Genomic DNA, 12,220 nt, shown 5'->3' with positions numbered 1-12,220 from the left:
CAGCCCTGATTAATGTAAATACTCTTCCTCTGAGGCTGCGTACAGCTCAAAGCAACCTCCAATGATGACACAGGGCAACCTCTTTGTTGCCTGAGAGAGTGACATTGGTGCCGTGTCAGCAGTAATGTGATCCGTCTTGATCCGTCGTCCGTTCCAACCCTCACCCCTGCTCACAAGCGTTGAGTACTGACATAAAGGATGAGATCAAATTAAAGGAATTTCCGTCCTGAGTCGATGACATTCAGGCATCTGTACAACTTGCAGGGTTTCTTTGTTTATATTTTAGTTGTAGTAGTTTGTCATATTTGTTGTATTCTAAGTTCTAGAGTATTATAATGTATTCTTTATATTGTGTATTGTGTTCTACAGCTATATATCTCTCTTCTAGTGTTGATATATTTACTGTGTATTTCTTCACTCCTGTGTCAGATCATTACACCAGACTGCTGAAGCTCTGAGAGCTTAGTGGAGCTCAGATATCTGTGTGTACTGTGGCACTGGGGGCTGTGCGGTCCGTGTCACGCTACGTTGTCATAGTTTGTATGTCGGCTTGGGTCCGGCTCAGATACGGTCGGCGTGTATCCCAGCACCGGGAGTCACAGCGGGCTGATGGAGCGCTGGGTCTGACCTGTGTAACGGCAGCAACACAAAGTTTGTCGGCTGAATCAGTGGTAACAGCTAACGGATCATCTGTCCGTCTGTCAGCCGCCGATATCCCGGCGAAGCAGCCTACCGCCGACGGTGAGGACGAGACGAGGGTGCGAGTCGTTTTCTCGTTTCTGCCACTTTGGATTTAATCAAAAGAAAGGATCAAAGCGTGCAGGGATCATGGATGTAATGTCGAGTCAGACAGCTTCTTCTCCCTCTGGACTGAAGGCAGACTGGAGCTGCAGACTCACTATTCATCATACACATTAGTGTCAGTTAGACTGCTGATGTCAGTAGATGTCTCTGCGACACAACACATAGACGTCTTTGACACAACGTCAACACTGTTACCTCTTCACATTGCGTGTAGATTTTTTTGTAATGTTTTAAGTTTAAATTCTGGCTTATTTTACACATTGCACCTTTAAGAGGAAACTTTTCCAATATGTCCTCTTGGGCATGTAAATGTTTTTTATACATTTAATCTCAGTGAAAACAGGTTCTCATTTTATTGTACATGGAAATGCTTATCACACTGCTGTGACAAAGAAGCTTTTGGAAACGTATAAGCTCAAGCAAAAATCTATTTAGTCAGACGGACGTTTTGACAGTTATTTTCTTTGTGCTGTTTTAAATTGATTCATGCACAGGTACACATGCTGCATGTGATATCATTTGCTCAATTATAGACACTTACTGATACACATCTACACACACACACACACACACCGTTGATTCTTGTTTAATCTAATTTAGTTCTGGCCAGGAATGCAATATGCTTTCAATTGTCTATTATATTGCAGATCATCATTAAAAATTGAAATAAGTTTCCATTGTTGAAATGTAAGTGCACATCTGTCCATCAATTCAGGCTGTGAAGTACAAATGATACAAACGAGTTAGTTGAAAGCCATTAGGAGAAAATCACTCACACCATTCAGGATACTGCTAAATTGCCAACACCTATTGCCATTTACAAAGAAATAATTATTTCAATACCTTTTCATGTGCACTAAATTCTTTTACGGACATTCATGATCTCAAGAAGATGAAGCCTACTGACTTTGGTGATCACATGTATTTTCCTCTGTGAAGTGTATATTTGTGGTTCGGAGCAAGTGAAGCCAATATAGAAGTGCCTTAAACCTGCATTTATTTCTAATGGCCTGCAGGGGGCGACTCCACTGGTTGAAAATGGAAGTCCGATTGCATAAAAGTCTATGAGGATATCATCTTATATCTCTCTTGATTTATTACCTCAGTAAACATTTTCCTAAGAGTGTATAGTCTCAATCACTAGTTTCAAGTCTTCCTTAATGCAGCATGATGTTCATTTTGTAAATTACGTATATACGCATATACATTGAGTATAAAGCTACTGTTGATAGACAGCTTGTTACTGCACCAGACATGTTTACATTGTGGTAAGTGTGTCCCTTTGCATTTACAGTATGAGCACTTAGGTCCCTGGTGATTAAAAAAATAAATAATTGGTTTAAAAGGCGATGAATATATGTATATTTCTTCCATCCTTGCCTCGCCCCGCCTCTCCACGTGGATGCAATAAGACATGGCTTCATAGGATGAGAGTATCCTTGCTGTGTCATTTATTTTATGTACAACAGTGCAATTGGATTTACTCAGTCATCACTGCTGAGCTGCGTGGCAATGACACTTGTGTTGAGCTGCATTCCAAGTGACAGATTTATTATTGCTTTATTCTTCACAGTTTAAGTCACAGCTCTGTGGATCTGTCATCTGTTTGGGTGACTGAGACGCTCACCCTCTCTCTCCCTCTCCCTCTCTCACCCTCTCCCTCTCTCACCCTCGCCTCTCCTCATGTTTCCTCTCCTCTCCCCTTCTCTCACGGTCCTTTCATCCCCCCCAGCAGGAGCACTGTGTTTGCTTGCTTAGCACTTTTCCTCTCCCTTTCCCTTGCTTCTCTCTATATTCTAATGACACTGCAGTAGTTGTGGATGTTTGCGATGCCCTTGTGAAAAAGTTATTCACGGGTTTCTGGAAGTTTCTCAGACTCGGGCATAAATATTTCAAGTTGTTTGGATGACTCTGGATGGATGAGACAGATAGCAGACATGACAGCTAGACCAGGAGGGCACTGTGATGCATCACTTTCTCTGGGTGTTGGCAACGATTTTGCTTTATTCACCTCACATTATCCTAATAACAAGCTCGAGAGCGAGTTTCTGATGACTGCATTGTTGCACCAAGAGAGTAAATTATAACAAGCTCTTTAAAAGCTGTTAATATACATTGCGCCTCTCTCGTTTGTCTCTGTGCAGATGGAAAGGTGTATGCGTTGGGAGGTATGGGAGCCGACACAACGGCACAGGCTCTGGTGAGGGTTTATGAGGCAGAAAAGGACCAATGGCAGCCGATGACTTCCATGCCCACGCCGCGGTACGGAGCCACGCCCTTCGTAAGAGGAAACAAAATCTACATGATGGGTATGAAACAAAATCTCAACATCTAAGTTCTCTCTTTTTTATCTTATCATTTCTCAACTTTCATTCACCAACACTGTCTGTTTCTACAATGGTTCCCAGACCTTTTAAAACCATGAACTAACATCAATATTTAGCGAAATAATATGGGCCCATGCTCTTCCTCTCAGGATTGGAATCACTTTGATTGTTCATCTAACGCCATCATCAGGTCTAAATTTAAATTTCTCCAATACTTTGGTTTATCTCCAAATTCCTGCAAAACTAATCAGATTACAATAAGCCTACGCTGTTCTTTGTCTCATGCTCATTAGCACATTTTGCATGCTAAAACACCACTAATATACTGAACATGGTCAACATTATAACTCCACTCCAAGTCTTGTTTTTTGAGAACAAAAAATGCACATAGACAAAGTTACGACTTCATACATTAACTCTTTTAATCCCTTTAGTGGCTTGTATTGCAACAATGCCACATCTGGTTTGTCCTTTTAGAAGAAGTATTACAATGTAGAAAAGCCATAGGTTCCCCTCTCTACGAAAAGCCATAAACCAAAAGCTTCACATTTTATCAGCTGATGAATTATCAGTTGTCATCCGGAGCATAGCTTTGAGGTGGAATGAACCTATTCTCCCTCCTAATAGGCTGAGTTGGCCTTTATCTTCTATTGGTAAGCTTGCGACAACATCTAGTGGCTGTTGTAACAACGGCGGGAGCAAATGAGGAAGTCAGGTGACGGAGTATAAGGAGTAACACAGTCTGCATTAGGTGGAGGTCTGGGTAGATCAACGGGTCAAATAAACACAGTACTTTCCGCAAAATTGTTTGTAGATAAAGCAACTGCGCATTCACATTCCCTCCTCCGCTGTACTTCGCGAAGGGCGGCGACATACACCTACAGTCAGAGACAGAGTGGAGGAAAGGAGAGGGGTGAACTAACATAAATTTGCGCCACGCCTCTTCTATACAATATATAGTAGGGCAGGGGTGTCAAACTCATTTTAGTTCAGGGGCCACATACAGCACAATTTGAAGTGAGCCGGACCAGTAAAATCATATCATAATAACCTATAAATAACGATTACTCCAAATGTTTCCCTTTGTTTTAGTGCAAGAAAGTACAAGTATATTCTGAAAATGTTCAAATTTAATGAACTATCTTTTTACAAAACATTATGAACAACCTGAAATGTCTTAAGAAAAAAAGTTGCAATTTCAACAATATTATTAGTTTATCATTTACACATGTGCATTACAACTTATAGATCACATTGTATATACAAAGGCACAAAACATTTTGTCACAGGTATCTGGAACAGTAGTTTACTTTATGATCAAAACAACAAATTTTTACACTTTGCAAAGTCATCCCGCGGGCCGTATTGGACCCTTTGGCGGGCCGGTTTTGGTTCCCGGGCCGCATATTTGACACCCCTGCAGTAGGGGGTCCCTGCACCATGCTACACCAGTTTGGGGGTCCTTGGCTTGAAAAACGTTGAAGACCCCTGGTTTACACTATACAGATTGCTTTTCTTTAGTTATCTCAGGTTTGATCCTGTTGAGGGTAAGGATGTATCAGCATTTCGTTTAGCTCTATTTACAGGTGACAAACAAACTAAAGGGAGAGCACAGACCTCCGCCGTAAGTAAAGGTTTTATAATTGATAAGACATTCAGAATATTATTTCAGCGTTAAACAACTATTTACAAAATATATAGTTATGGCGTCCTGAGCAAGGATGAGGTCACAAGCAATGTGCAAGCAATACCAGCAAGATCGAGAACGAATTCCATAGCACCTATCAGGAAAGTGAACAATAGTGCGTGTATCCATTACATTACAGTTAATTTAGCTGACGCTTTTGTCCAAAGCGACTTACAATAAGTGCAAACAATCATGAGGATACAACTCCAAACCACAAGAACCTTGCAAGAACATTAGCTTCAAATAGGTGAAATCATTTAAGTGCAGAACAATTGCTTCAAATAAGCCAAACAAAAGTGCAACATACATTTTTCTCATTTGCCGAGGTGCAGTCGAAACAATGAGTTTTCAGTTTGTGACGGAAGGTGTAAAGACTGTCCGCTGACCTGACATCATTGGGGAGGTCAGCGGACATTTTGGAGCCAGGATAGCAAACAGGCGGCTTTTGTTTGAGGGGAATCTGGGTCCCACTCGCAGTGAGGGAGTAGCAAGCCGATTGAACGAGCTGGGGTGTTTGGTTTGACCATGGCCCGGATGTAGGAAGGGGCTGATCCATTCACAGCACGGTAGGCCAGCACCAGAGTCTTGAAGCAGATTCGGGCCGCCACTGGTAACCAGTGAAGGGACAGGAGAAGCGGTGTAGTGTGGGAGAACTTGGGTAGATTGAAGACCAGTCGGGCTGCTGCATTCTGGATGAGCTGTAGAGGTCAGATGGCACATGTAGGCAGTCCATCCCTTGATTCGAATGGGTTCTTCCTTGGCCCACGATATATCCTTCCATTAAGTTTCATGAAAATCTGGCCAGTAGTTTTTCTGTAATGCTGCTGAGGGAGAGACAAACAGACAACCGAGCCAAAGACATAACCTCCCTGGTGGAGGTAATGAAATGAACAAATCTTGCAGTACTTTTGGCACGTTTTCTTAAAGCACCCTTGGGAACCACTACTTATATCTGTCTCATCCCTCTTACACATACACCCAAATACTCTCTGACATCCAGTTTCAGGGAGGCAGAGGGACGTGTGCAGTCACTTTCTCAAGGACATTGATTGCTGATGACATATTTGAAATGCTTCAATCCTCAGGCTTTGCTGTTGTGGGACTGTTTTCAACCTCTAGGCTACTGTGATGCACACTCAGTGGTTATAGACTAGATAAAGCTAGTAACTGTAAAAATGGTATCCTTCTGTGTTACTTTGTTCCTCTCATGCAGCAAACACACCTATTGAACCGTGTCTAGAGATGTGCCAGTGTTGTACTGTTTTCACAATAAGCCTTTCAGCACTGTGACTTTATCTTCCTGGCGGTTTTAGAGCTGTGAAAGGAACTGATGGAAAGACAAAAATGTCTGTCTCAGCTCCGAGGAGTCTCACAGTTTCGGTACAATATTGATCAGAATGTCAGAGTTGGAGTTGAAAGCTGCTCTGTAGGAGAGGAAAAATGATTGTGCTTGCAGCGCAGTTCCTGTGTTTTGTTTTGTCATCCAGTCATTTTCCATCCATGATCAGAGGTTACATTTTTTCTCATGGTGTCTCTTTGTGGGGCTGCTATTTCCTATTGACACTTGGTCAACGTTTCACACCAGTGCTGACAGAGAAATTGACAGGGTCACAAAAGACAGGGAACGATCGTTTCATCTCACTGCGGAAGCTTTTTGCAAAGAGATGAATTCATTTCACGGCACGCTACCGGTCCAATCCACATTCAGCACAAAGTAGCTGTAACCTCGTGAGGGCATATCAATGTTTTTTCTCCCACGCTCCACCAGAGGGGTAGAATAACTCTTTGCTTGTGTGCAGTGGCTCGGCACAAGCAACACAAGCATGCGGAGAAAACATACTCATCAATTTGGAAACACATAGTCTGCTTTTAGAAATACTGCAAATACTGAAAACGGAATGAAAATGGACCACGGTGCAATATAATTAAGTGTATTTACTCAAGTAGTGTGAGAGAAATGTTAAGGTACTCGTATGTTACTTGAGTATTTCCATTCTGCTTTATCTCTCTACTCCACAACATACAGCCACAGAGGGAAATATTGTACTTTGTACTGTACAACATTAATCTCAAAAGTGTAGTTACTAGTTACTTTGCAGATAAAAACAAATTGTGCGATTAGTTCATAAAATGTTGCACAATATCCACCAGCTGCAACATTGCTCAGACATAAATGCAACCACTGTACATTATCTGCTCAGCACCAAGCAACAGACAGACACAGAGAACATTGTGGAGCATTCAGCAGCTAAAGAGCCAAAATACATTTCGCTTATGGTGGAGACAAATAAACTGAGCCAAAAGGAAAGTCAGAATCAGAATCAGAAATCCTTTAATTGTCCCACGACGGAGAAATGTACAGTGTTACAGCAAAGAGAGTACACAATTAAATAGAATAAAAATACAGTAACAGTAATATAAGTACAGTCGCACATGACAGTGTAATTGCAAAAGTTATAAAAGAGAATACAAAAAGTGAATAAAAAGTGAATGTTGCACAGGCATTGATAATTGCACACAGTGGTGGAATAGACTTTTCTTGCTGTGGTGGTCTACCAGGGGCCGTGGTGATTGTACAGTCTGACCACTGCAGGAAGAAAGGACCTACGGTATCTCTCCGTGAGACACTGCCGGTGAAGCAGCCTGTCACTGAAGGAGCTGCACAGTGAGGACAAAGTGTCTTGGAGGTGGGGGACATGTTGTGCAGAAGAGAGGACAGCTTGGCTGTCATTCTCCTGTCTCCCACCACCTCCACAGTGTCCAGCGGGCTCCCCAGGACAGAGCTGGCCTTCTTCACCAGTTTGTTCAGTCTCTTCCTGTCAGCAGCCGAGATGCTGCTGCCCCAGCAGACCACTCCATAAAACATAGCTAATGCCACCACAGAGTCAAAGAAGGTCCTAAGGAGCCTGCACTCCAAAAGTTCCTCAGTCTCCTCAGCAGATAAAGCTGCTCTGTCCCTTCTTGAACAGAGCAGCAGAGTTATCTGACCAGTCCAGTTTATTGTGAGTATTGGACTAACATCAGGTGACCAGAAACATGACTGAAAAATAAAAATAATGTTGGACGTGTGAGTAGTTTGCTAATATGTTTGCTAGATGAACTTTACTTGTGATAATACGTTGACATTTGACCCCCAAGGAAGTTGATTTACATTCAAATTAAATATACTTTTGAGAAACACATCCTTAAATTTGTCAACTGAAAATAAGAAGACACATACAAACACACACAGTGCTGTAACTCTTTTATTTTGACAAGAAAAAGTGGAAAAATAAGACTGAACATTAAAGGAATAGCAATATAAATTGTACATACTACTCACCTCCTAGTCTCTCTATAGTCCTAAGAAAAAGTGTTCTATTGAATGGTGTAAAGGAGAGCAGAGCGCCCAAAAAATTAAAGGCTATCAGTGCAAACAGACTTTGACGGAGGCCGAACGCAGCAGAAAAGGATATATAACATCTGAAAATATGTCTTGTATCCATTCATGGGCTCAGGGAAATCCAAACACAACTTTTATATTTATATATATTTATATACTTTTATACATATTTTCCCTAAACTATTGCTAAACAAAGCATTTTTGGATTATTCTTCCATGAATGAATTTGTTTATCTATCTTTCTAAGTATATAACAATAAGTCTGATGACTCTAAAGATTTAGTGATTCATAATCATAGAAATACATCTTCTCAGCTGGGAGAATCGATGGTTTGATATTGTAAGTCTGAATGTGAATCCATACAAGACATAGTGATCCTGAATTGATGTCTTTTTGCTCTTTTTTCTGTACGGTCAGTCAAGTTTGCATTTATACTACTTAGAGTGGCAGAAGCTGGATATCTCTTTTAACCATTATATATCCATTACTTTATCACATGTATGATTAAAAGCTCAGGTCTTTTAAAGTGGGGTTGTATGATATACTCATCCATAGTCAGTGTGTAACCTACAGGAGATGGCGGTCAGCACAGTCCCAGTTTGGAGAAACAGACAGCAGAAAGCTAAGTAATGTACTGCTGTGGACGGGGCAGCATCAAAAAATATTTTTATTTCTACACTGTAGAACCTCCATATTCCTACGGATAAACTCACTTGTGCTGCGGACTGTATACAGGTATGGAAGTGCTGTATCGAGATCAGACTGATATCAAACTTCACTTTTATAAAGATTTCAAAGACGTGCTTGTGTTTTTCTGGGAAGTTCAAACAAAGCATTGTCCTGGATACCTTACAGATTTCACTGTGTTGCATTCAGGGACACATTGTCCTTACACAGCATTGTACGGTAGCTGAATAGACATTAACACTCCACTTGAAAGATGGAGATGGCTCTGCGTTTGAAGTAATCAATTCTCTGAAGAGGATAATGTAAAACCGTGGCCAAGACTGTAGAGCTAACCCGTGAAGGCTAGCTGCTAGCATTGGACTGGTTAATGTTAAATATTGATTTAGACACTCGCTGAAGAGCACCGCTGTGCATAGTATTTCCCATAAAATGTACATCAACTTTATGACACTTATATTAAAATGTGATATTTTTGGAAATGCACTTTTGTCAAAGAGTTAGATGAGAAGATTAACTCTGAGCAGTTGCTAGGAAACCAGCATAGACACCAGAAGGTTCATGTCCCCAGCCAAGAAATAATCATAACCGACCTGTAAAATGTAAAACAAATGTTTTTAAATTAAAGTATTAATGAAATAAAAAAGATATAACATGTTGATTAGTGAGATTAAGAGGTGCTGCTAGGTGGATTGTACTGTTGGACTGAGCCAGGCTCGGGGTTTTCAGTCTTTGTGGTAAACTAAGCCAACCTTCTTCTGGCTATATAGAGTATTTTAAATGGACAGATATTGGAGTGAAGAAATCAAGTGTATCAAAATATCAAACTATTCCTCAAAGAGTGAGAGACCCGTACAGACAAATGGTTCCTAACTTTTGACTTTGAGCAGGCCCTTTTGATTCATAGCCTCAAGTCAAGTCTCACGTCTTTGGGAGATTTTAGTGTTGTTTTTCTGGCAACTTCCAATAGTGAAGTGAAAATGTCACAAAATTAAAACAATTAAAACAACCTAAACTTATCTGCAGACAAGCACACTAAATGGGATGCACACATGGGAGTTTAATCACATTACACACAGTTATGAGCGCTGTGAAAACAGAACAATGTGATACTCATGCACAAAAGTTGAAAAATTAAATATACCTTGTAAATTCATACTACTTCTTCAACTGCTCCTCCACTTGGGGGGTATTTGGATCAGTGATTGCCTGAATCTACTCTGAATGTTGTGTGTTTCCAGACGGAAGCAGACTTACTGGTATATGATATAACTCCTCAGGCTTCATATTGCTTTGAAATTCTTGTGTGTGTGTGTGTGTGTGTGCACTTTGAATCAAAGATTGTGTTGCAGTGTCAGAGCTGGTAATCAGCAGCTGAAAAGAGGCTGTCAGCAAGTCAAGGCTGATCACAAATTATTCCGTGTAACCAAAAGCCAAAAGGCCTGCTTATAAACACACATGAAGTTCTTGCTTTATTGCGTGAGTTTATTATTGCATGTTCTTGAATCGGCTAATGTGGGTTGTATTAAAGTAACACAGTCTGCAGCTGCAAAGACAGATAAGGAATTACCACAAAGACAATTCTCCTCACTCTCTGAAGCTCTTCTTTGTGTGACAGTTAGCAGTAGATACATTTAGAAAGGGTCACTGTTTATACCAGCAAGCATGTTGTACACATATAAGAAGGCTCTCCGTAAAGCCAGAACAGCTTATTACTCTTCCTTAATAGAAGAAAATAAGAACAACCCCAGGTTTCTTTTCAGCACTATAGCCAGGCTGACAGAGAGCCAAAGCTCTACAGAGCCTTCTATTCCTATATCTCTCAGTAGTGACGACTTCATGAGCTTCTTTAACGATAAAATTATAATTATTAGAGACAAAATTAATCTCCTCCTGCCCTCAATTGGTAATGACTTAACTTCAACCTCCGGAATTTCAAAAACATCTGTAACTCCTGAAATATATCTAGACTGTTTTACTCCAATCAACCTTAACCAACTAACTTCAACAATCTCATCATCTAAGCCATCAACCGGTCTTTTAGACCCGATTCCAACTAAACTGTTTAAAGAAGTTTTACCCTTAATTAACACCTCGTTATTAAATATGATCAACCTGTCTCTATTATCTGGCTACGTACCACAATCCTTTAAAGTAGCTGTAATAAAACCACTTCTTAAAAAGCCTAGTCTTGATCCAGAGGTTTTAGCCAACTATAGGCCGATATCTAACCTTCCCTTTCTCGCTAAGATCCTTGAGAAAGCAGTTGCAAAACAGTTGTGTGATTTATTTACATAATAATAATTTATTTGAGGTTTTTCAATCTGGATTTAGAGTTCATCATAGCACAGAGACAGCACTGGTGAAAGTTACCAATGACCTTCTACTGGCATCAGACACAGGACTTGTCTCTGTTCTTGTCTTGTTAGACCTCAGTGCTGCTTTGGACACTGTTGATCATGACATTCTACTACAGAGACTGGAACATTGTGTTGGCATAAAAGGAACCGCACTAAGCTGGGTCAAGTCCTATTTTTCTGAGCGTTCTCAATTTGTATGTGTTAACGATAAATCCTCCATGACAGCCAAAGTCAGTCTTGGAGTTCTGCAGGGTTCTGTACTTGGACCGATTCTATTCACCTTATATATGCTTCATTTGGGCAATATTATAAGGAACCACTCTATAAACTTTCATTGTTATGCGGATGATACCCAATTATATCTATCAATTAAACCAGACGAAACCAATCAATTGGCTAAACTTCAAGCATGCGTTGAGGACATAAAAACTTGGATGTCTAGCAACCACAGACAAAACTGAAGTTATTATACTTGGCCCTAAACACCTCCGAAACACATTTTCTAATGACATAGAAGCTCTGGATGGCATTAATTTGGCCTCCAGCACCACCGTAAGGAATCTTGGCGTCATCTTTGATCAGAATCAAAAAAATATTGGCGTCATCTTTGATCAAGATCAAACAAATCTCAAGGACTGCCTTCTTTCATCTACGTAACATTGCAAAAATAAGACGCATCCTGTCTCAAAATGATGCAGAAAAACTAGTCCATGCATTTGTTACTTCAAGGCTGGATTACTGCAACTCATTGTTATCAGGTTGTCCCAAAAAGTCGCTTAAGACTCTTCAGTTGATCCAAAATTCAGCGGCACGTGTATTAACAAGAACAAGGAAACAGGATCATATTACTCCTGTATTAGCTGCTCTGCACTGGCTCCCGGTAAAATACAGAATAGAATTCAAAATCCTTCTCCTGACTTACAAAGCAATTAATGGTCAGGCTCCAGCATATCTTAAAGATCTCATAGTACCTTA

At 40.5% G+C, this 12,220-nt stretch overlaps 1 protein-coding gene across 1 annotated transcript in view; it reads left to right on the top strand.

Moving 5' to 3' along the window:
• Positions 1-12,220, top strand: part of klhdc8b (kelch domain containing 8B) — a 131,941-nt gene that overhangs the window by 70,215 nt on the left and 49,506 nt on the right. Inside the window, 1 exon segment of the mRNA XM_029436073.1 lies at positions 2,949-3,113. Within this exon segment, the coding sequence (XP_029291933.1) occupies positions 2,949-3,113 (165 nt within the window).

Source organism: Cottoperca gobio, chromosome 7, assembly GCF_900634415.1.
Source record: "Cottoperca gobio chromosome 7, fCotGob3.1, whole genome shotgun sequence".
NCBI classification, from domain to species: domain Eukaryota; kingdom Metazoa; phylum Chordata; class Actinopteri; order Perciformes; family Bovichtidae; genus Cottoperca; species Cottoperca gobio.
This window is presented reverse-complemented; position numbering and strand designations above follow the sequence as displayed.